Genomic DNA, 25,854 nt, shown 5'->3' with positions numbered 1-25,854 from the left:
TACTGAATGATTTCAATATGATTGTAAGAAAATTACAAATATATCACAATTCCAACATAGATGATTTGGGAAGCCAAAATCCATACTCACCAAACAGATTGGATGTGTTTTCAATTTTGTCCATGGTATCTGCAAGAAAATATATATAAAGTATTAAAGAAAATGGACCATTGGTCTCACCTGAAGGGTGATTTTCATATGAGGATGGCCATCACTGCGGGTATTAGCTCCACCTATCGTGCGAAGGCAAGAATGTTTTTGAAGTCAAGACTAGGGGCGTCAAGCCCCTCCCACTCTCCAGTTCATTCGCAGCGAGTCTATAGAGAAATATCTAAAATACAAAAACAGGGCCAACAGGCCTGCCAGCAGGAAAATAACATGCATAATAACATGACTCTAACATAGCGATGTAACAGAACTAGCAGTCTTGACTTCCCTAGTAACTTTAAATGCAATAGCGTAACAGTAATATATAACGGTTTATTAAAACTTCTATACATCCTCCAACTGGGAGGGTCGTGATGGCCGTCCTCATATGAAAATCACCCTTCAGGTGAGACCAATGGTCCATTTTCCATATGAGGCCGGCCATCACTGCGGGATGTACCAAAGCAGCCCATAATAGGGAGGGACCACCCACATGTTGTCATTAAGAACCTGTTGCAACACTCGTCTGCCAAAAGAAGCATCGGCAGAGGCATAACGATCTATTTTATAATGCCTTATAAACGAGTGTGGGGTAGACCAAACAGCTGCTCTGCAAATATCAGCAACAGGGGCGTTGGTAGCAAAGGCAGCAGAAGTAGCCGCTGACCTGGTGGAATGAGCTGTGATACTATCAGGAACTGGAAGCTGAAGAGCTTCATAAGCTAAAGCAATACAGGCTCGCAACCAGCGGGATAATGTAGAATTAGTTACTTTATACCCCATAGACCATGGATGAAAGGATACAAACAGAGACTCCGTTCGTCGAATCTCCTGGGTCCTAGACAGGTAGGTCTTGAGAGCCCTCCGAACATCCAATGAATGCCAAGCCTTCTCTAGAGGATGAGTGGGGTTCGGGCAAAATGAAGGGAGTACAATGTCCTGATTGCAATGGAAAACTGAATTGACCTTGGGACGGAAGGATCAGTTTTCAGCACAACAGAGTCCTTGTGAAAGACACAGAGATGGCGGGCAGAAGACAATGCGCCCAGTTCCGAAACTCATCTGGCAGAGGTGATGGCGACCAGGAACAAGACCTTGAAGGACAGTAGACATAAAGGCACAGTCCTAAGGGGTTCAAATGGAGGGCGTTGTAAAGCTTGCAGGATCTTGGACAGACTCCATGAGGGAAAACGGTGGACTACAGCCGGTGAACATAAAGTAGTGCCTCTGAGGAAGCGTTTAATGAACGGATGTGAGGAAATAGTGGAGGACACTGAAAGGATGGACGACAGAGTGGACGCATGGTGACGTAGGGTGTTGGGTCTGAGTCCCATCATAAAGCCACTATGGAGATATTGCAGCACCTGATGCATAGTGGCCTGGGATGGATCGCAGTGGTGAGACTGGCACCACTTGGAGAAAGCCACCCAAGTATGTTGATAAATACGGGTGGTAGATGGTCATCTCGAGGCTAAGATAATATCAATAACAGCGTCAGACAGGCCAGCCGACCTCAAATGTCCCCGTTCAAACACCATGCTGTTAGACTGAGCCAAGTGGGGTCCTGATGCCATACCGGACCCTGGGATAGAAGATCTGGACTGACTGGAAGAGTCCAAGGATCCATCACCGACATTGCAAGAAGATCTGAGAACCACGGTCGGCGTGGCCAATGTGGTGCTATCAGAACCAACTGTGCCCTCTCGCTCCGCGCCTTCCTCAAGGTTTTGGCTAACAGCGGTATTGGAGGGAAGGCGTACAAAAGACCGTCTGGCCACGGTATTGACAGAGCATCCACTGCTTCCGCTGATGTGTCCAGGTATCGGGCAAAGTACCTGGGAAGCTGGTAACTGTGACTGGAAGCAAACAGGTCGATTGAAAAGACGCCGAACCGACACTGGAGACGATGGAAAATGGTCGGATGACGTTTCCATTCTCCCGGAAAGACCTGTTGTCTGCTGAGCCAGTGTGCTGTCACATTCCAAATCCCTCTGAGATGCTCTGCTTGTAGGGATTGAAGATGTTGTTCTGCCCAGACGAAGATGAGGGAAGCTAGGTCCTGCAGAGGACGGGACCTGGTGACCCCATCTGTTCAAATGTGATTTTACACATGTGTTGTCCGTTCGAATGAGAACATGGTCCAAAGGGAACAGAGACTGAAAATGAAGTAGAGCTAAGTGAACCGCCTTGAGCTCCAGCCAATTGATGCTCTGAGTCTGCTCTGCTGTGGACCAAACCCCCTGAACGTACTGGGAGTTGCAGTGTGCTCCCCAGCCGATGAGACTAGCATCCGTGGTGACAACAGTCCTGCGAGGTTCTCTGAACGGAGTGCCCCTGGAAAGATGTTGAACCCTCGTCCACCAGCGGAATGAAAGACGCAGTGCGGGGCTCAAAGGAACTGTGCGATGATTGGAGTTGGCAATGTCCTGTTGAAAAGGCAACAAAGCCCACTGAAGGTGGCGAGAGTGGGCTCGAGCCCATGGCACAATATGGATGGTAGAGATTAACATTCCGAGCGCCCTGGTTAGCAGCATGACGTCTGCAGATGTTTGTTGCATCAAGGACCTCGCAATGTTTGTGATGGCAGTTATGCGATCTGGAGACAGAAACACCATCACCTGCAGGGTGTCCAACATCGCCCCTAGATGTAGTAGACATTGGGTCGGTTGAAGATGGCTTTTGTCGAAGTTGACAAGCCAGCCGTAGGCCTGCAAAACATTGAGAGTGATCGTTAAATGACGATGAGCCAGCTCCTCAGAGCTTGCCCATATTAAAATATCGTCCAGATATGGGTAGAGATGGACCCCTTGAATCCGGAGGTAAGCCACTAAGGTGAGAAGCACTTTGGTAAATACTCTCGGAGCAGAGGAGAGGCCGAACGGCATCGCTCTATATTGAAAATGCTGGGGGCCAAAAGCAAACCGAAGGAACTTTCTGTGGGCTATGCAAATGGTCGATAGAAACCAGGAAGTCTCCTTCTTGCAGGCTTTCAGTAATGGAGTGAAGGGATTCCATTTTGAATCTGCGGTATGTTACAAAACGGTTGACGAACTTGAGGTCCAATACCGCCCTCCATGACAAATCTCGTTTGGGCACAGCAAATAGGAGGGAGTACACCCCTTCTGACCTCTCTGTTGTAGGGACTGGCTCTATCGCCGCTATGTCCAAGAGGTGGTGTATAGCTGTCTGCATGATGCTGTGCCTGGTCGGTGCCCTGGGGCAAGGGGATAGATGGAATTTGTCTGGTGGGGTCACCCAAAACTCTATTGCATAGCCAGAACAAAAGAGGTCCCTGATTCAGGCGACCTTAGTCAGACGCAGCCACTGGCCTCCAAACATAAGCAGCCTGCCACCAACAGGTAGTGCATTAGTACTGTTTGCGCTGGCGAGACCCTCCCCTATATGAGGACGATGAGGTACCTCTGCGCCCTTGGTACTGACCTCTGCCCTGGAAACGGCGGTTCCAGGTTCCCCTGAAAGGGCTGGAGTCATGGGATCGGAAGTCGCGGCCTCGTCCTCCTGGCCGCATTCCTCGAAAGGGCTGGTTAGTGCGGAAGGAGGGAAATCGCCTGAAAGGCCTGTGCTCAAAGTTCTTGACAGTGGCCAAAACCGGTTTGTGAGTGTCTTTGGGATCAACCAGCACTGCCTTTAGAGCTTCCTCGCCAAAGAGCAAAGATCCGGAGTAAGGTGCCCTAGAGAGATTCACTCTGGCCGTAGTGTCAGCTTGCCAGTGGCAAAGCCAGAGGGTTCGTCGAGCGACTATCTGAGCTGTCATGGCTCGTGCCCCCAGTTGAGTGGCATCCAAAGTGGCATCAGCTACAAACGCCGCTGTCTTGCGCAACTTTATCAGTGACCTTCTGAGAGAAACAGGATCTGGGTTAGGGTCCTCTAGAAGGTCATCCAGCCACATCATTGCTGCCCTGGAGAAGACAGAAGCTGATGCGGAGGCTCGCATGGAGAAAGCAGTGGCCTCATGATTTTTGCGGAGAGCGAAGTCTAATCTTCGCTCAGTAGCATCCTTTAGTTGGGATTCTCCTTCCCTAGGCAAAAGAGATCACAAAACTAGGCTAGCGATCGGCTCGTCTATGCCGGGAACGGCCAGCTTGGTGGCAAAGTCAGGTGCTAGAGAGTAAAGTTTGTCAGCCAGGTTCTTGAAGCAGCGAGTTTGGAATGGATGAGACCATTCTTCGGTGGCCAGTTTAGCAATGGGATCCGGCACCGGGATGTAATGCTCAGTAGGTGCAGGGGATTTGAGAACCCTGGCCCCTTTAATAGCTGTAATGGCAGCGGTTGGAGGCGCAGCTTGGAGACCCAGGGTGTTAACTACCCTGCAAGCTGGAGGCTGATAATCTGAGGCATTAAACAGGCGATACGATGTATCCTCCTCATGTTCCGAATAGTCACTCCATTCGTCTCCTTCAGCATGATCAGCAAAGGGCGACTCCTCTCCATATGAAGTGTCATCAATACATCTTCCTCTAGCTACGTCAAAGGGATTTGGTGAGCAGGAAGGATTTGCCTCATGACATACATATTGGTCCACAGTGTGTTGAGGTATGGCGGTAACTTGTGGTAGTGACTGCATTTGAGTGAAAAATGACAGCATGCCCTGGGATGGGACTTGGAGGCATGGTGCTACGGTGGCTCCGATCCTTCCTAGAGGGGCGAACCCAGAAGGTGGTTATGGGGGATACCTGCTCGACCCCTTGGCCATTGACCTATGGGGTCCCCCAGGGTTCAGTCCTGTCCCCCATACTATTTAATATCTACATGAAACCGCTGGGAGAGGTTATCTGGAGTTTTGGGGTTCGGTGTCACCAATATGCGGATGACACCCAACTCTATTCCTCCTTTCCACCTAATGAAACCAAGGAAGCCGTCCAGGTCCTAAACCGCTGCCTGGTATCAGTGATGGACTGCATGGGGACAAACAAGTTGAAACTAAATCCTGACAAGACAGAGGTGCTCCTTGTCAGTCGGAGGGCGGATCAGGGAATAGGGATTCAACTTGTGCTGGATGGGGTTACACTCCCCCTGCAATCTCAAGTTCGCAGCTTGGGAGTACTCCTGGACTCGACTTTGAGCTTGGAGGCGCAGGTCTCTGCTGTGGCCGGGAGTGCCTTCACTCAATTAAGATTAGTGCGCCAGCTGCGCCCGTTCCTTGACCTGTCAGACTTGACTACGGTAACACATGCCTTAGTTACATCCCGATTAGACTACTGTAACGCGCTCTACGTAGGGCTGCCCTTGAAGACTGCTCGGAAACTTAAATTGGTACAAAGAGCAGCAGCCAGAATGTTAACTGGAGCTGGGTTCAAAGAACATATTACTCCTTTGCTATACCAGCTCCACTGGCTGCCAATCTGTTTCCGGGCACAATTCAAAGTGCTGGTTTTGACCTATAAAGCCTTATACGGCTTAGGTCCAGGCTATCTGTTAGACCGTGTCTCCCTCTATGAACCTGTCCGGATTTTAAGATCATCCGGTGAGGCCCTCCTTACTATTCCATCTTTCTCGCAAGTTCTTCTTGCTGAGACACAGAATAGGGCCTTTTCAATGGCTGCCCCTAGATTGTGGAATTCCCTCCCTAGCGAGGTTCGGTTGGCTTCCTCGCTATCATCTTTTCGCGCCCAGGTGAAGACTGTTTTATTTAGGCGGGCTTTTAACTGAAAATGTTATAGTTTTAATCTATTTTGATTTAATCTATTTTTAATTGTTTTTAACATGTATATTGGTTGTTCTGATTGTTTATTGTTTTAATTGTGAGCCGCCCTGAGTTCCTCGGAAGAAGGGCGGGGTATAAGTATTTTAAATAAATAAATAATAAATTAGTTGTGAAAAACTCATGAGGCAGCTGCAGCCCTGTTGAAGCAGATGGTTGTACCTGAGTAGGTGGCTCAGTGGGCTGTGACGTAGGATAGGCCCAGGGCGGCAATATGGGAGGAGGCTGGTTAAGTGTTGGCTGAGTAGGAAAGCCAGCAAAGTCCTCCTCGTCAGAAGAAGCAGCGGGAGAATGAAATATATCCGTTAGCTGTGTCTGGACTGCTGTGGTGGGGGTCGGAACAGAAGCATAGCGTGGACGCTTGGGTTTGCTGTGGCTGGAAAGATGTTTAGTCTTAGCCAGTGCTTTGGAATGCTTAGTCTTAGTTGACTTAGCTGGTTGTGGCTTGGCTGTCTGAGACATGTCTGGCTGTTCCCCCATCTTATATTCACTATGGGTGCAGTACACGGCCACAGCGGGGGCAGAATGTAGAGACCCGAACAGGTGCAGTACACGACCACAGAGGGGGTAGAATGCACTGGGCAGATGGCTAAGTACACGGCCACAGAGGGGGCAGAATGTACGATGGTAACAGTGTCAATATAATGCAGACTAGATTTCAGGCGTGGTACACGGCCACAGAGGGGGCAAAATGTACAGGATAGAGCGCCCTGGTACACGGCCACAGAGGGGGCAGAATGTACAGTTCAAAGCAGTTGTTGTTTGTACAGGGGCAACTGGCTGGACGACGGCCACAAGTTGGGCAGAATGTGCAGAACAAACAGCAGCGGAGTTACATTCAGTAGCTGCAGAGGGCCAATGTTGCAATAGGCAGCAGTATAAGCCAGTGAGAGGGGGACTCTTGTAGAGCTAACTAGTTCTGTCTGAAAACTCACATACAAGAAAACTTTCTCAAGGTAAGAAACCCCCTTTGTTTAGTTCAGGAAAGACGAAAACAAAAAGGGCGGGAAAAAACGGGACAAACAAGATGGCGCCTGTAAAGGGAGCGGGAAAAGGAACACTTAAAATGGCGGAGGGAGAGGAGTAATGGCGGACGCTGAGGTGCAACAGCGAACTGGCCGAAAGACTGCCTAGCGCAGTAGAGCAGTCTACTAGACTCTAGCAGTAGAGGAAGCAGCCGCCGCCGCCGACTACAGAGACTTTGCGGCGAGGAATTAAAGCCACAAGTCTGGGTGTGACAGCCGGGACTTAGAAGCAGTTCAGACGGATAAAAATTCTCCAAGGTGAGAGCCGCAGCTGCAGGCTCCCTGAGTGAACTTTAAAAGTACGTCCACGAGGCAAACTGTCACAGCAGAGCTCGGGATGGCAGCGAAAACAAACGACCTCATTCGTGAAGGCACGAACAAACGAGGGGTAAAGCAGGGAGCTGCAGCCGCAAGCTCCCGCTAAGGATGGAGAGACCCGCAGTCACGGTCTCTCTAAGATCTAAGGCTAAAAAAGCCGGGGAAAGAAACGGCCCCGGCAAGAGAGAACCCCCCCCAAGGGAATTCCCCAGGAATCTCAAACAGTGTTAATACAAGACAGAGGGAAGGGAAGCACTTGGATACACACAAATGACAATACCCTCACGCCCTGTCATACAAACACACAAACAACACAAAACACTTAGCTAAATGCTACGCTATAGAAATCTCAATCTTGTTCATACGAAGGCAAGAATGAACTGGAGAGTGGGAGGGGCTTGACGCCCTTAGTCTAGATTTCAAAAACATTCTTGCCTTCGCACGATAGGTGGAGCTAATACCCGCAGTGATGGCCGGCCTCATATGGAAAATATGCAGTCACCACTGACCTGCTTCAAAAAAGCTTGAAGTAAATGTGACATCTCATTTCGCATATACCAATACACATAAGACTCAAATGTCTCTCTTCTATCAATTCTGCATGCAGAAGAACAGGCTTGCCTCATCTTGTTAGGTACTGAAATATATGCAAATAGTTGCAACTGAACTCAAGTCAGGATGTATTGTATTACCATATAAACAAATTATAGTCTGTGACACTCAAATTAAGGAAACCAGGAAGATATAGTTAAAGAAGCAGGTACAAATCTGATTCAATAAGGATGAGCTCTGTGCAAGGTTCTCTCTGATTACATATGTCAAGAAACTGTGCACATGTGTACACACATGTGTGCACACGGCTATTGGAGGTGGAATCCCCTTCACCTTGCTTTTGAGACTACATGCTTGGTGTTTATCCAGAGACAAGATAAAAAAAAAGCTATATGCCTATAATTCAGTTAACTAGATAGATATCTAGGTTATCACCACTGTTGGAACTAATGGTGCTAATAATTTCACCTATATTTCGTAGTGCATGCAGTTCCATTTTTGACAGACATTTTCCTAATCTACAGAGATTATAGTATATCTTAGTTTTCACATCCTGCCCCCGGCATCTACTATCCTCTAAATTTAAAAGATGGTGGCCATGTTATATACTATTCAATCTACTGCCATCCCTGTAGCCTTAGAAAAAGAAAACAGCAAATAAGAACTCAGCCAGGAAAAAAAATAAGCAGCTGCAAAAGAAAAGAGGCTATAGTTAAAAGGAAGCAAACCTGCTGCTGAAATATTCCCTGGATTTGCCTCATAATTTGATATTTCAGAAAGAGTAATTAGATTAAAACCCTAATAGACTATTAGCTCATTTTCACTGCAATGTGCATATAAATTACCTATTTGTAAAATGGATAATAAAATTAAGAAACATTTATAGTTATCTGTTGCTTTCTTTATGACAGTTGATTGAGAATGAAAATGACAATTAGTTTTAAAATATTTTAATGGCAAAATGGAAAGAAAATTGGTCTTTATTCCTGTGCTAGCATGATCCCTTACTTACCCTAATAGATGCTTTATTGCAAAAGACTTTGTTGATGGCAAGCCAGGTGGGAAGATCTAACATGTTCTGAAGCACTTCTTCATCAAGCTCTAAATTAGTCAGCTGACCTTCACCTTTTAGGGTGCTCAAGTTGATTTTGTCAGGTGACAGGTTTTTGGTGAACCTAAAATATAATACATTAACAGTGGAGTTACTTTACCATGAAGCAATTACACAGCTTATAACTGATGAAAACATACAATATCTAAACATATACAAAATAAAGAAAATATGTTTGAAAATCTTTAAGGATTTTGTCTGTGGAAATCAGCTTTGGATGTCTCAACTAAATATCAAAACATTAGCAGATGCTATCATGAGTTATACTGATTTGGTTTGTCTCAACAAAAATGAGAAGTCTGAAGTTTGCATTTCAGTGTAATTCTGCTATTCCATTTCATCTTAAAATGGTGTTCATTGACTTAGGCTAAGTGACCATTAATAGAGTAATCTTATGCATGTCTACAGTACCTACACTGTCTTCTGACACTGTTATCATCAGAAAAATATACTGTATAAGTATTTAAAATGTTATCATTTTAGTTCCTGAACTGCGCCACATTTGCAACTTGATTCCCTTCTTTACTACAAAAGAAATAAACTTTTTTTTTAAAGTTAAAGGGTCAGAGTAGGGCTGGACATTTGACCAGCCAAACAGAATGTTCTCACTGACCAGTCAAACGTTATCCAATAATAGTAAAGTTCTTTTAAAGCTTCCATGCTACGGTTGGCAGTAAAAGTTATGAAGCAATTGTATTAACTTTTTAAAAATTGTAATTATTTATTTTTATTATATTTTTATTTTGCAGAACTTCACAGCGGAGTGAGGATTTGAACCTGAGTCTTTCTAGTCCTGGCACACTATCTATACTAGGAAGCAGCCTTTGCTACCAATGACTCTGTGCTCCTGCTAGATGCCTGCAGTAATAGCAAGTGGCCCATGACAAAAGGTACCCCCAACTGCTGCAAAACTAGGGGTCAAGTTGTCCTCGTGCCCAGTCTTGCTAACAAATGAAACTATAATGAATTAAAAGAGGAGAACACCACAGTGCTATTCTTGGAACATTTGGTTGCTGTCAAATATTTGGTAGCTAACTTACAATATTTGACCAGTCAGCTCAATTTTATGTTGAATATGTGATGGAAGATAAAACCCCAAAGGAGTCACTGATAGTGACCAAATTTATATCAGTAACAGTGAGAACAAGAGAACAACTCACCATCTGAAACTGGAAGGATCATTTCCAGGGATAAACCCGAGATTACTGTAGTGACATAATAATGTGTGACAGTTATTATGTCACACTTTTGAATCTGTTTTGAGATTCTGGTGTACTGTATGTTTTTATTTTATTTTTGGTCTATTGACTGTAATAAAATTATTGATTATCTGACCAGTATGCCACCACTAAGACAAAGTTTCTGCTATTGAAACCTCATTTTTAGTCAGATTCTGGTCTCTGGCTGTGTGTATTTTAGTTATGACATTTCACACTTGCATATAAATTTGCAATTTCTTTATCAATAATAAAACTTGTTCACACTCCAAGGGCCTCTTGACTTCTCAAAGCTCCTAGGTCCTCCCCATCCCCACCCCACCAACCCACAAGTCATTCAGCTTGCTCTCAGGCTGTTCCTGCTTTCTGAAAAAAAGCTTTTCCTGGCAATCTCCAATTACTGTGGTAAGTGTAAGTGTATAGTAATCCTTCCATGGCTTGGCTGTTTTGTTATCCTTAGGTGCCACCAACACTGCAATGATTCCTTTAGAAGGAAAAATAGATTACAAATATGGTACTCCAACTTGAAAAGAGAGAAGGAATAGATTTTAATAAAGGGTATCAAAGATGATATAATTTATGGAAGGATGATCTGTTTGCAGAAACAGCTGGTAAATCTATGGGGGTCCAGATATTTTATCCTCACAACTCACTGCTGATCTAAACACAACTGAGAAAAGAATGATAGCCCAAAAGAAATTGGAGCAGTGCGGAAAACAAAAAAAGCCAGAAAGGAACAATACTCATGTTGTATCACAGAAGAAGATCAAAAGGGAAAATAAGAAATGATATTATGGAACAGAAAAGTGGGAGAGTAGAGTAACAAAAGAAAAGGTCCAACAATGTGAGCCTGGTTAATGGAAGAAACAATGAACCAGCAGAAAGACAGAGGACTGACAGAATTCCAGCGATGGAATATAAACCTCTGAGAATCCAAAACAGATACATTGATTTAAAATAATAGTCCTATGCTGATTTTCTGGAATACAAGATCCTTTGGAATGCTAAGCAGATTCAAAATCAGTAGTTCCAAAACATACCCACAACGTCTTTGGGTAAAGATATGACTCAAACTACAATGAGGGAAAGCAAAAAAAAAAAAAAAAGCAACACAACCCTGAACATCTTACAAGAGCAAACAAGAACACACAAACAGAAATTGAAGGAATGCAACAAAAAAATGGAGATGGGAGAAAAGCTGGTTAACCTGCCTGAAGTACAGATATACTGTAATCCTGTCAACTTGCAATTTACGTCTCATCACATGCCTACGTTCTTATGGAAGTAGTGTATTTATCTAAACAAGGACAATGAAAAAGTGTTTTTAGCATCATCAGGAACACAAGAACTTTATACAAGAAGTACAGACCAGTATGGTCTTACAGACCGGTATTTCAAAATACTTACTGGATACTAGACTAATGTAAGTATTTAAACACAAATTTAAGGTTTCCAAAATAACCCACCCGAGTAATTTAATAGGGAACAATATAAACCTATAGTCTTAAGGTGCAGTCTGACGGCACATGAGGCCACCACCTTGCTGCACATAAGTGCGTCTAGTGAGTGCCTGGATGGGAGACCACTTAAGTTCCATGACAGAAGAAAGACAGGATATAAATGTAATTAGGTAAATAAAATATTAGTAGTACAAATACAGCAGAGGTGGGAAAACTGTGGCCCTTCAGATGTTGCTGAACGACAGTTCTCATCAGCACCAGCAAGCATGGCCAAGGATGACTAGAGTTGTAGTTCAATAACATTTGGAAGGTCACAGAACCTTCCAAATATAGGAACAAGTATTCATGCCAGCAACATGGCATGTTTAAGATCTACAGGTTTGCCCTTCTAGGAGATTGTCCCTTGCACAGTAGTAAACAATGTCCTCAAAATTCATCCACTTACCATTTACAATTTTTGTTCTATAAACTTGGGGCAAAAAATGCCTCATGAAATCTGTTGGGTTTGCCATTGGGGTACTTTTCTAACATTAATGTTTTGAGATAAAAAAAAAATGCCCCATGCAGTTTTTCAAGCAAAAACCAACAGAGAAGGAAATAAGTGTCTTTATTCTAGCTTTATTTGGGGGCATTTTATCACCTGGAGACATCTTTGAATTTGGCTCTGGCTAGAAAAATGCCCCCTAAAACTGTCTCTTTCTTAGTTTCTGTTTAAGAATTACCATACTGGGGTAAAACATGTCCCACATTTTTCCAAGCAAAAGCTGATCCAGGGAAGCAGATAAAAGATACACAGCTTTGTTTGGGATATTAGAAAACTACCACCTACAGTTTCTGTGGGTTGGAATTATGGGAATGTTGAGCTCTTGTGCCCCGAACCAACAAGGCAGACGTTACTTGTTGCACAGGACACAGAGGTGTGTGAGTAACAGCGCTCCTGAGCCGGCAAACAGGAAGAAACCACTTCGACACTATTGAGCTTTGTGCCTGTAAAATCCAAGTGCATACAGAAATAATCACCAAAATAAGCTACACTCCTATCTTCCCCCACACAGCCTGGCTCTCTGGGCTTGTGTTTTATAGCCAGCCCCTTTGATCCGGTACAGCTGTGTGTCCTTCACATACTTACTGTGATTTGGTTAACCCATTCCCAACATGGGGAATGACTCAGCTTAATGAGCTAACAGGGAATGCACCTCGAATTGAGTTCGCATATCAGGAGTCCTCCAGGTTGCTAGGCTGTACCTGACCTTTGCTCATCTGCTAATATTCCTTTCTGTAAATTGAGTGTAAACTGATACCTCTTAGGGATGCTGATCACACCTTCCAACTCTCATTCTTGCCTCTTTTCCATCTCTTGGAGAGAGGAGACATCTTTGCTTTCTCTCTCTCACCTGTGGCATGAGAGCAAAGACCATGCCAGGTCCTTGTGCCTCCAACACAGGTAGTTAGTCAGAACTAGAATCCCTTTCCTATCTATTTTGTATTTCTTCCCATTAAGTTTTTTTATTTATTTTACCAAGTCTGAAGCCTCAGTGATGGTAGCAGAGTAAAAGTCTGCTCCTTTACAGGTAAAGTTCCGCACATACAGTCTGCACTGTTGCTACTGACCTAAAACCTCTCCTAACTCTATGTCTAATTTTTAGTTTTCCTGGATAATGTTAAAATTAAAGTCTTATTTCTAAAAATATATGTATATTGCTATTCATAAAAAAGTCAAAGCAGTTTACAACACTCATACATATAAGTAATAAAAACCATGTAAAAATTTAAAATCAAAGATCAACTATTAGAAAAGATGTTTTCTTAATTGTCTGCACAAGCTTGGTGGCACTGAAAAGTTTTTAGCATACATTTAAAGGGTAAAACATAAGGCGCCTGCTTTGTACTGCTAATCTCAATTTTAATGCTTCTGAAAGCAGTGAAACTACTTCATGCCAAAATTACAGTCTTGCCTGAAATAGTTTCACCCACCCCTTCAGAAGCACTAAAATTGTGATTGGCAAAACAAATCAGGGACAGGATAAGATCATCAGATCTATAAGTTAATTTTCCGAATAAGTATTAATTGACTATTGGAGATTTTCAGACACTGGCATAAAAAGACTCCCCTATATTAAGAAAAATAATCAACTTTAAATTTCAATTGTAACAGTATTTTCTTCCCACTTTGCAGTTTAGAGTGTACAGATTTCTACCACCATCAATCACTGGCTGCCCACATAACTGCTTATACAAACTAGAAATATTTGATTGATGTGGTCTAATAATTCAACTAAATATGAAATCAAAATTTGACTGGGAAAAGTCATTGATAATGCCTCTCCCTTAGCATGGCCTACCTGACATTTCTAAATGCAATTACCTTTTCTGGCACTTTACAATTAGCACTGGAAAAGGAATAACATGCCTTTGGTACATGGACTGAGTTTGCAGCACCTGTAAAAAAGACTGATTCCATGCCAAGGATCATTAGGAAAGGAATAGAAAATAAAAATGCCAATATCATAATGCCATCATACAAATCTATGGTGTGACCGTACTTGGAGTACAGTGTACAGTTTTGGTTGCCTCACTTCAAAAGGATACTGTAGAGCTGGAAAAAGTTCAAAAAATGACTACCAAAATGATCAAGGGGCTGGAATAACTCCCCTACAAAGAAAGGTTATGACATTTGGGGCTTTTTAGTTTAGAGAAAAGGTGAGTGAGAAAAACGATGATGGGGTATATGAAATTACGCATGGTGTGGAGAAACTGGATGAAGAAATGCTTTTCTCTCATATAATATTGGAACTCAGACATCCAATGAAGCTGAATGTTGAAAGATTCAAGACAAAGTCGTTCACAGAGCACATGGTTAAACTATGGAATTCACTCCTACAGCCACCAACTTCTGACAGTTTTAAAAGAGGATTAGGAAGATTCATTGATGATAAGGCTATCAATGGCTACTAGCCACAATTGCTATGGTCAAATGCTCCTAGGAGCTGGCTTCTTTCTCAGTTCCTTTTATCGAGGGTCCCAAAGAGAACCTGTGGCAGGAATGGGAGGAAGTAGAGTGGGGTACAGATCTTAGAAAGGAGATTGTGAGTTCCACTGAAGGGAATCAGGATGGCACAGGGGAAGGATTTTTGGCATCCAGCTGAGAAGCAAAGTGAAAATGGCCAGCCAGAGTTACCAGCTCCTATCTCCCCAAGTTCATGAAGAAAGGCCAGATAGCAGCTTCAGCTTGAGAAGTTACTATCAGCTTCTCAAAAGAGCTTGCATTTAGCAAAAAAAAAAGGGCTACAAAGACCGAGAATTAACCCACAGAGTGCCGTCTCTGCTTTATGTATTTATTTATTATACTTATATACCGCCCCATAGCCAAAGTTCTCTGGGCAGTTTACAGCTTTCTCTGATATATAAGCTTAACAATGCTTGTAATTCTGCTGCGACACTTAGACTTTGCTGCCTTCACCATGTCTAGTTTGTATCCTGAGATAATCCAGTGTATTCCTGTATTATTATTTATGCCTAGAGTGTGATGCTGCATTCCTGTACTGATTACTTGAATAAAGCTTTGTCAGCTCTACACTGCATCAGCAGTGTCAGGGGGGGCTGGAAATTCCTGGGTCTTTGGCAGGGAAGGAAAGTCCTTAGCCAGCAGTCAGGTTGTAAATCTGCCAGGCCTATCCGAAGCGTACTTGCCGAGTCAGAAGTCCAGAAGCGAGGTCAGTGGAGGTCCGGGATCAATTGCCAAGGAGGTCAGTCAAAGAGATGCTGCAGGGAAACTAGGCCTACACAAAGCCACGCCTGACGTTGCAGTCAGCAACAAGCTGCAGCCAAGGTGTGCCTTATAAAGAGCAGGATGGACAGCAGGTGTGAGCCCTCAGCGTTTGGGCCTTAAGGAGACAGGCCTGCCTCTCTTCTGCCTGACCTTCTGCTGTCTACGTTCTGCAGGTGAGGGGGGAGTATCCTGTTCACTGTCTGTGTCTGGCTGCAGGGCCTCTGCTGTCCCTGGGGTGCTCTGCAGCTGAGGGGCAGAAGGAGCTGGATTCTCAGGAGGCTCCTCCGTGTCTCCTGCTGCACCTGGGTCTGCTGCTGTTACTCCCGAGTCGTCCTCATCTGAGGAGTCCTCTGACGGGGCCATGACAAGCTTCATGCAGAAAAATCCAGTTTCCTGAGTCTGCTTCTTGGTTGGGAGCCAGGACACCTTTAAAGAATGTAGCAAAATTCCTTCCTTGCCTCTAAACTGTATTTTTCTTGGAGATTAGTCAAGATTCTTCTGTGGAGATGCACCCACCAGTGCCTTTCTAGAAGAGGATTTTCCCATTTTTAACCAGACTGGGAGCATTCAACAGATATCAAATTAAAATAAAAAATGGAAGAACTTAATGAATCCTAACTTTCCAAGGATTGTGCTGTATTAGTGGATCCCATGATTCTGGGAGACTGCTGCTGGTTTCATCAGTGTATAGGGATCCACATCCTGGTGTCTCCCAATATCCCAAAAAGAAATTGTGTCCGATTCTCAGACATGGACTCTGTCCAAACATGATGGCACCCCTCTAAGTTAAAGTGAAATTCTAAACTTCTCTGATTTTCTTCAACCGCAGGACAGGTAAATATTAGCGTCTCAGCTCTTTTACTTTTTTCATTTTCCTTTATTTTCCCACTCTTTTGCTCTTGTGAGACAGGGAAAATTATTTTATTTATTAGATTTATATCCTGCCCTTCCTTCCAGTAGGAGCCCAGCTGAAAGCTAAGTCTGTAAAGCTCAGCCTCCTACTTGCATTTAAGGCAAGTCTCTACCTCTAGCTTTTCACCATTCTCCACACTCCCATGTGCAACAGTGGCTGAGAGGTCCAAGCAACAAGGGATATGTAGTTAGCTTGCATAATGTATTATTACCCCCTTCTACTCGGTATGAGTGTTTCAAGCTGCAAAGCCACTAACCTCTATGTAAACCTCTGTGTGCTTTCATGAATTATCATTATTATTTTATAACTGCAACTTCAGTGTGTTTATTGCTAGCTCCCTGGGGCAATTACACTAACATTGGTCAATATGAAATTTCCCCCAACACACAAAGTGATCAAAGCCAATGCAATCATCTCTAGCAAAGATTCCAAGAGTAGTATTGCCAATTCCCCAAATTAGCTTTTTCCATGAATACACATGTAAGATATGGGTTCAGACATAAGCACACTTGCACGCTAACAAAACTGGTAACAATACTGTTCTACTGAGAACTGCAGTAATTCTTGAAAACATACCACTATCAAGTTTCCAATGTAAAATATTCATTCACATAAATGCCTAAAACTGCTCCTGATGCTGTCAATTAGCAGAAGTGAGAAGTGAATTCCCAAATAAAATGAAGCAAAATTCCATTAGAAATATTAAACTATGCATATACATTCCATTTATTCTTCACGACAAGGTACAACAAGGTACAGTACTATTTGCCTTTACCTCTTTGGGAACTACAGGCATATCGGTAATAGTTACCTTTAATATAACTAAATAATATATATAGATATAACTAGACCTCTTGGAGGTCACCGATTCATAGGGTCACCATAAGTTATAAGTCGTAATCGACTTGAAGGCACATAACAACAGCAGCCCAAAGTAACTTCTGCCTGCACACGTATTCTTAGATAACATTTTCATTAATACTGTAAAATGGTGGATGGAGGGGGCAATCACCTGAGACCAAGAAATTCAGAAAAACTGCTTTGATCATGATGAAAGCAAAAGGTCGGTTTGCTCAAGGTATGAGACAGAGGAAACAAGCAAGGGATGAAGTTTAAATGGAAATAGGTGCGAAATGATGAGAAAACTATAGGTCTCTTTAGATGACTCATTACCAAATATAAGTTTAACAGTAAATAAACTGAGATGTCATAAAGGCATATGTCAGGAAAAGAAAACACTGTTGTTCCAATGTGCCAAAATAAACTTTATTTACCAATTTCTAGAAAGGTAGGAATGTTAGTCTGTTGTGGCAAAAACATTAAAGAGTCTTGGGGTAGCGTTCACCACCATGCGTGTGTGTGGATGCCAGTTCAGGATTACATTTCATGCATTTGATGAAGTCATCTGTAGGCCATGAAAGCTTATGCCATAATAATTTTTTTCATATTTAAAGTGCTGTAAGACTGTTGTTTTTACCAAAACACTATGAAGGGCTCCCACCACCAAGAACTAAGTGTTTTACTCATTAAAAACCTAAAAACCATATTTTAAAATGTAAAGATTAATACAGCAGAATTATGGATTCTGTAGCAACCACTGATGAACAGGTATCAAAACACATTTGATAGTTTTTATTGAACTAACAGCATAATCCTCACCTTATTATCTACTCAGAAGTAATGCCTACTGAACTTGTGGACCTTACTTCCAGATAACTGAGGTTAGAATTGCACCCTAAAGTGATAGTAAGACTAAATGAATTTAGGACAGTTTATTTGATTTGAAAAGTATTTGCTTCAAAGATGGTTACACTTGGTATTTTTCTACTGGCTGCATAGGTTTTATTATTATTAGTTTGATTAGACTGACTCTATTGAAATATTTTTTTACATTACATTATCATCTAATTTTGGTTTGTCTCTTTATTGCATTATAGAAATAAAAAGTTGGTTGTTGGGGTTCACAGAACATCCATCAACACCAAACAAGATGCCCATTCAGGTTTTCATATATGAGGGGAAAATATAGGCCACATTCACACATCAAAGTAAACCATAGTTGATGGTATACCATGCATGCACAAGATTACTCCTCCCTATAAGCAACAAATCATGATCTCTGGGGTTCACTGTTTGTTTTGTTCAAACAATCCATGATTGTGAAGCCAAGACTAAACCTTGGCTTAACCATCATGGTTTGTTTGTAGTGAAACTAACTACAGTTCCCAATTAAGATGGAACACTAAGTCAGAGATCATGATTTGTTCCTCCTGCTCTCACTAAGGGAGAAACAATTTGCAAACCAGAAGCCATCTGCACTCTCATGGTAAACCATTAGTGGTGTTTTATTGTGACATATGAGCACAGCCAATGTGTACTTTCCTTTCATTATATACAGGCCTATTAATAAGTAGCTCTGGTTACTAAGTAATTTTACAGTGAAGTTGCTATTTCATGTTAACGGTTCAAAGCTAAACCTCCCAACTGGAGTGGCAGGCCGGAGGAGAGATATGAAGAATCAAGTCCAATTATCTGATTCCAATATCCTAGATTCTGTAAAACTTCAATGAGATATTAAAGTACTAAAAAACACAATGCTATTAACATGTAGTGGTTTGAGAAAAAGGTTTCAAGCCATCAGTGTTCTAGTATGCTATAAAATAAATGACAATTAATTCTAAAGGATGTCATTAAAATGCATTATTTGTTCTTGCTTCTTTTATACTGGCCAAAAGGAAATAAATTATTTTTGGCAGGCACTTTGTAAAACTACTGTATGAGATGCGATCACATCTTGAAAGTAAAAACCAACAAGAATAATTCTGGTCAGTTTTGTCTTTTTTTTATTGATCTGCACGCTGCTCTTAGAGCCTTTTCAGCTGGACTGGGATAAAAATGCTTTAAATAACAAATAAATGTCAGATTCCATTGAAAAGAATGAAAAGGAAAGTAATTTTATATTCTCAGTCAGAGTACATCTACCCTTATTGTAGTTTTTCAATCAAAAGCAATTAGGAATTCTTTTTTTACACTGGTCCCCTTCACTTCCTTGTTTATTTCTTTGTTGCCTCTCTCCATTTTGAACAGTTCCACAACAGCTAAAAGGCTTGCCATTTGCACTTGGTCAGGTATTTTACAATAGGTAGGGTATACTCAACCAATTGTGGGCATGCTTATTCCTGCCTTGAATGGGGAATATCATTCATACCACTGCATGCCTTTTCACGTTAGACTTCAAAAAAAGTTAAGCACTATATCCAAGTGTACACACATTTGTGATGGTTCACTTTGCACTCGAATATCTAGATAGAAAAGGTATAGATAAGTATTTCTACAAAGCATTTTTTTTTAAAAAGCACAACTGTGGAACACTGAGGGTAGGAAACAAAACAGGCTTGGTTGTAATAATGGACTGGATGAAGGCCAATAAACTGAAGCTTAATCTTAACAAGACTGTGATGCTGTTGGTGGGTGGTTCCTCTGACTGGCTGTGTGGTGTGTGGCCTGCTTGACATGTGGTCATACTCTCCCTGAAGGAGCAGGTTCATAGTTTGGGGGTTCTCCTGGATCCACTGCTATAGCTTGAGACACAGGTGGCCTCAGTGGCGTGGAGTGCCTTTCATCAGCTTACGCTGGTGGCCCAGCTGCGACCCTATCTGGACAGGGATAACCTGGCTACAATAATCTATGCTCTGTTAACCTCAAGGTTGGATTATTGCAATGCACTTTACGTGGGGCTGCCTTTGAAAAGTTTAATTGGTGCAGAATGCAGCTGCCCGACTGTTGACAGGTTCAAGGTGAAAAAAAGCATATAACACCTATCCTGTTCCAACTGCGCTGACTGCCTGTACATTTCCAAGCCCAATTCAAAGTGCTGGTTTTGACTTATAAAGTTCTTTACAGCTCAGGATCTCAATATCTTCTGGAACATCTCTCACAATATGAACTTACCCAGACTCTTAGATCTTCCTCTCAGGCCCTTCTCTAGGTGCTCCCTCATAGGGAGGCTCAGAGAGTGGTGACAAGGGAGAAGGCCTTTTCAGTTGTGGCTCCCCATCTGTGGAATATGCTCCCCAGTGAGGTCCACTTGGCATCTTCATTGTCACCTTTTTGGCACCAGGTAAAGATGCACTTTATCAAATGCCTGGGAGAAAGATTGAGACAATGTTTTGTTTTAACATGCTGCCAAACCTTTTTGTGGCCGCATGGGGGTGCTAGTGCTATTGTTCTTTTTTATTGTTATGATTTTATCGTGTGTTTCATTTGTTTTTGTTTTAACATTGTGTAAGTGACTTGGGGACCTTTGAGTATCAAGCAAGTAATACATCTAATAAACAATACAGTAGGTCCCCATTTATACAGCCGGATTTGTTCCAGATCCCCACCAAAAAGCGAAAATCGCCAGAAAGTGGGACATAGCCCGAAGCCTGCTGCTGCTCCGGCACAATCAGCTGTACAGTACAGCTGATCGCACGCACCCCAGCTGATCACTGTCAGCTGGAGCGCAGCAGCTGGAGTTCCCCATGCTACAGCTGATAGTGTGCTACAGCTGATCAGCTGTAGCACGCAATCAGCTGTAGCGTGGGGAGCTCCAGCCGCTTGGCAGCGCTTGGCCGCTGAAGCTCCTTGCGCTACAGCTCATCACACGCTACAGCAATAGCGTGCGATCAGCTGTAGCGCGGGGATCTCCAGCTGCCGCACTCCAGCTGACAGCTCTTGGCCCCTGAAGCTCCCTGCGCTACAGCTGATCGCCCCACTGGCACGGTATTAGTGGAACGCCGAAAAGCAGGGTGCAGAAAAGCGGGGCCCTACTGTAACAATAGAAGGATCTTGGAATTGTTGTTGTTCGCAAGCAGAAGCAAACAGTGTGATGCAAAAAAGTAAATGCTATTTTAGGCTGCATTTGCTGTTGTTGTTATGTGCCTCCAAGTTGATTACGACTTATGGCGACCCTATGAATCAGTGACCTCCAAGAGCATCTGTCATGAACCACCCTGGTCAGAGCTTGTAAGTTCAGGTCTGTGGCTTCCTTTATGGAATCAATCCATCTCTTGTTTGGCCTTCCTCTTTTTCTACTTCCTTCTGTTTTTCCAAGCATTATTATCTTTTCTAGTGAATCATGTCTTCTCATTATGTGTCCAAAGTATGATAACCTCAGTTTCATCATTTTAGCTTCTAGTGATAGTTCTGGTTTAATTTGTTCTAACACCCAATTATTTGTCTTTTTTGCATTAACAGAAGTTTAGTTTCCAAATCACATGAAGGACTAGTTCCCCTCTATTCGGCATTGGTTATTATTATTATTACATCCATGTATAGACCACTTACTATCTAAAAGGTCTCAAAGTGGTTTACAATAGAATACACAAGATACAATAAAATATCAAATTAATTTACAAAGCAAAATACATAAACCATATCCATAAACACGGTATAAAAGTCAGAATTCACCAAGGGAAGCCCATAAGCCACCCTCCCCACTCTATGAAAATGTCAGAAAACTGAAATTATGTTGACCATGGAGGAGGGCACCAAACAGGTAAAAGGTTATTGGTCCCCTGGTGTGGCTTGCCGCCATTTCTCTTGCCTCTCCTTCCTCCCAGGCGGGAGCGCCGGCTGGCTGCGAGGCTCCAGGACTCAAACCTCAGCGAGCCTGTGTGTCCATTGTTCTGAAGGCGGAGCATCTCTCTGGGAGGCAGGTAGTGATCAGAGAGCAGGACGGGCTTTAGCTGAGGGCTAAAGAGGGTGGCCATTGTGTTGATGTTGATGAGGGACTGCATGTGACCCTCACAATAGGGAAAATCAGAGGCGCACTCTGCCTTGTCTGCATAGCTTCAGTGACTGGTCCCGTAGCCAGGAGGACCTGCCTTCGAGGGGCCCCCCTCAGAATCTTCCTCGCCAGCGTCTCCGTCTGCACCAGCTAGTTGCGTGGCCAGCAGCAGCAGCAAGAGGAGGAGGAAGAGGTGGTGTTTGGCGGCGGGAAAAGTCCAACCTCAGCCTCTCCTGGGCGCGCATCCTCGTTGTGGCTCCATGCGGGGTCTCTCCAAGCCCATCGGAGCATGCGAGCATCATTTTGTGCTGTGTCTCGAGCAGCTCCTCCAGCTCCGCATCCTGCGGGTGTTGCTGCGGTGGGGTGTCCACCCCCATCTCTTCCATGATCTTATTCCCCTTTGAAAGAGTTTCAGCCTAAGAAGTACTGTACTGTGAATTTGTGTCGTAGGAGTCTCTGTGGCAAATCTAATTGCTATTGAAATGATCAATTTTTTCACATTCTAACTGTGCTATCTCTCTTACACAAGAGCTCTTTCATTAACCAGGTGGAGTGGAGTCAGTGGTTATGCTTCATCTTGTGTACTGCAGCCAATTCCAGACACTGCACTTTAAGCAGAATGCAGACAAACTGCAACAAGTTCAGAGGAGGACAAGAAGGATGATCAGGGGACTGGAAACAAAGCCCTATGAAGACAGACTGAAAGAACTGGGCAAGTTTAGCCTTGAGAAGAGAAGACTGAGGGTAAATATGAGAGCACTCTTCAAGTACTTGAAAGGTTGCCACACAGAACAGGGCCAGGATCTCTTCTCGATCATCCCACAGTGCAGCACATGGAATAATCAGCTCAAGTTACAGGAAGCCAGATTTCAGCTGAACTCAAGAAAAACTTGCTACCTGGTAGAGCGGTACAACAATGGAACCAATTACCTAGGAAGGTGGTGGGCTCTCCAACACTGAAGGCATTCAAGAGGCAGCTGGACAACCACCTGTCAGTTATGCTTTAACTTGGATTTCTGCATTGAGCAGGGAGTTGGACTTGATGGCCTTATAGGCCCCTTCCAACTCTACTGTTCTGATTCTATGAAATCCCTCTGAAAGGTGTGTTTAAATGATATACCTTTTAAAATAATTTTAAAACTTTTATTCTCATAAAATATAAAAGTATATAGAACAAAACACTATATACAACAAACAGGGTTCAATAAATTGTAAGTCTGCGGGAAGGGCCTGTCTAGTTTTTAAACCTCTGTACAGTGCTTATGAAACATTAGGCACTTTATAAATAATAGTAAGACCTAAGCTCTTGCAGAACCATTTCATACTCTGATTGTAGGGCTCCCCCACAAGCCTTTTAAAAATATTTACTTTTTTCCTGTTTTGAATTACAGTTTAAAAAACAGTAGTTGTATTTAAAAGCCCAAGAGGGAAAGTGGTTTAAAACACACACCTCACTTTTACAGTCTCAGTCTCATAACAGGTACCCATGGTTGGGATTCTTTGTTTTAAAAATTTAATTTATATTCCACCTTGTTTTCAGAACTCAAGACGCTCCCAGGCAGTCTCCCATCAAGGTAGGCCTGCTTAACTTCATCAGGATTGCTGTATTATGTGCCCTCAGATAATGCCCAGAGTTATAAAAACTCATCCAACACTTCCTCAAATGTTACCTACTAAACCATATTGCTAGAAATAAGAGTATACTTAACTTAAATGTTTCATGACATGTAAAAAAAGAAAGTACTACAATCTTTTTAAACTACTATAAAATTATGGCATATTTTAAATACAATACCTCACACACACAATTCCAACTGATTGTACTTCAGTCTTTGTTATTCTCCTTTGTTGTTGTTATGTGCCTTCAAGTCGATTACGACTTATGGCGACCCTATGAATCAGCAACCTTCAATCATTCTCCTTAGGCTGCAATAATGTAAACACTTACCAGTGAGTAGGTCCTTGAATTCAATGGGACTTACTTCTGAGTAGACATGTATAGGATCGTACTTCCAATATGTCTTCTGTCAATGCTTCTGGACTTTTTTAAAGTAATGATCTATTTAATCACTCAGACTGATAACTTCAGGGTAGTTCTGAAGAAACTGATATCCCTAGTTAGTATATAGGAAGCTGCATTATATCAGGTCAGACTATTTGTACATATAGCCTAATATTGTCTGCTCTGATTGGCACTGGCTCTGCAAGGTTTCTTTCCCATCCCCTACCACCTGACTCTTTTTTAACTGGACTGAACCTGGGACCTTCTGCATACAAAGCAGGTGCTCTACCACTGAGCTATGGTCCCCACCATCCCACTAAAAATAGGGCATCTCTCAAGGAAGAAGAAAATGAAAAGATCACATCAAACTGCACAAACCTTTTGCTTTTAACATGAATTTTTTAGATTCCCTAAGATGGTCTCAAATGTTGTAAAGAACTTTTGATTTCACACCCTGTTCCCACTATTCCCCAATTCTTCATTTCTTAGAAGCACAAGCCAACTATTCCCACTAGTTTGTGTACCTCAAGCAACTGATTACTGTCTACTATCATGCCAGCCTTTGAATGTAACATTCAATGCACATCCCTTTTTCAAATAATCATTTATTTTAAACATATGGTCAATATCAGAGATATTTAAAGAATTTATCCATTTAGCCAAGAACAACCCAGTTCCCACTACAATTATTTTTTTGGCACCACGCCAAAGTAAAACCCTGGATAGACAGCTTTTTTGCCTGGCATGATGTACAACTTGCCAAGCTTTTTTGTGGATTTGTCGTTCCCACACAAATCTGGCGTCTCCAGACCTGTCTGCAAAAGACAATATGCATGGTGACATCAGCCAAACTGCCGCTCGCTCCTCCCACAGCAACGTGTCAAATACAATTTACAATCCACCCACTTCGGTCTTTGGCTTCCTTCTCTTGCCTGTGCGCTTCCTTCTCAAGACACCTTCAGTTGTCGTGCACTAATACCGGGGCAGACGAATGGGGTCAGGGTCCATGCTTTTCCCTGTTCTCCTTTAAGGTTGCGAAGACGGGGGGGGGGCGGAGAGGATGATCGCCCTGGCTTTCTCGACTGCAGCAAGCAACAGTCTGGTGCGAGAGTGAGATAGGGTTGCCAACCCCTCCTCCCCCTGTTAATCTCCCCGTCCTCAGCTTTCTTGTGCCAGTGCAAGTGTTCCCCCCTGCCCGGTTTCAGACCCACGCATACAATGACACTCAAAATTAAGGATACATTTTTAGTAGTCCAGCACTTCACACAGATACAAGGGACACAAACAGGTAGCAATACCCTCAAATACTCTTCCACCACTTCCCTGCTGCCTCACAACGCCTGAAGGAAAGGGGCGCTTTATGAGGCGGTTCAGACTCGCCCCTTTCTTAACAAGTCATTCTGTCAAACCTGTAAAACCGGCCCCGAAAAGGGCGCTCCGCCACTCCATTTCACTGACCTGGAAAGGTGCTTCAAGATCTGCTTTTTGATGATGCTCGCCATACCTTGTACGTCTCAGCCCACCACTTCAGGGAAAGCAAAAGAAACTCAGTGGTCGACCCATCCCTGCGTTTCCTCCAGTCCTGTAGCAGGGAGCGGAGCCGCCTCCGATCACCCGCTCCCTGCCCCCGCAGCCATCTTGATTGCAGTGGAGCCAGCTGACAGGCTAGCTCTGGGCGGCGAGAAGGGCGGTGCCAGGCGCCAGGAGCACCCCCGCCTATACTATACCGAGAAAGAGAGCGGTTTGGGGCAGTGATTCGGCGGAGAAGGGCGATGAGAGGCGGTCCACAAGCGCTATCTTGGAGCTGCTGCAAGCAAGCGATGTCACATTTTCCCTCTGGAGGAATGA

The 25,854-nt window shown here is 43.3% G+C and overlaps 1 protein-coding gene across 5 annotated transcripts in view; it reads right to left on the bottom strand.

Moving 5' to 3' along the window:
• The window catches only part of BLTP3B (bridge-like lipid transfer protein family member 3B), an 82,709-nt gene extending 57,003 nt beyond the window's left edge, over nucleotides 1–25,706 (bottom strand). For 2 of the 5 annotated variants that reach the window (XM_061639494.1, XM_061639496.1), the window contains exons 1-3: nucleotides 25,465–25,706; nucleotides 8,777–8,939; nucleotides 91–129 (exon numbers count right to left, since the gene is read on the bottom strand). In XM_061639494.1, coding sequence (XP_061495478.1) covers nucleotides 91–129; nucleotides 8,777–8,939; nucleotides 25,465–25,508 — 246 coding nt within the window. In that variant the 5' untranslated portion in view covers nucleotides 25,509–25,706. Of the gene's footprint in view, nucleotides 1–90; nucleotides 130–8,776; nucleotides 8,940–12,381; nucleotides 12,511–25,464 lie in introns of those variants that run through there. The other 3 variants (XM_061639491.1, XM_061639492.1, XM_061639493.1) reach the window with 3 other exon arrangements.
• Between the last annotated feature and the right edge of the window lie 148 nt (nucleotides 25,707–25,854).

This window comes from Rhineura floridana, chromosome 8, assembly GCF_030035675.1.
Source record: "Rhineura floridana isolate rRhiFlo1 chromosome 8, rRhiFlo1.hap2, whole genome shotgun sequence".
NCBI classification, from domain to species: domain Eukaryota; kingdom Metazoa; phylum Chordata; class Lepidosauria; order Squamata; family Rhineuridae; genus Rhineura; species Rhineura floridana.
Note: the sequence above shows the minus strand (reverse complement) of the source record. Positions and strands in the feature narration are given on the sequence as shown.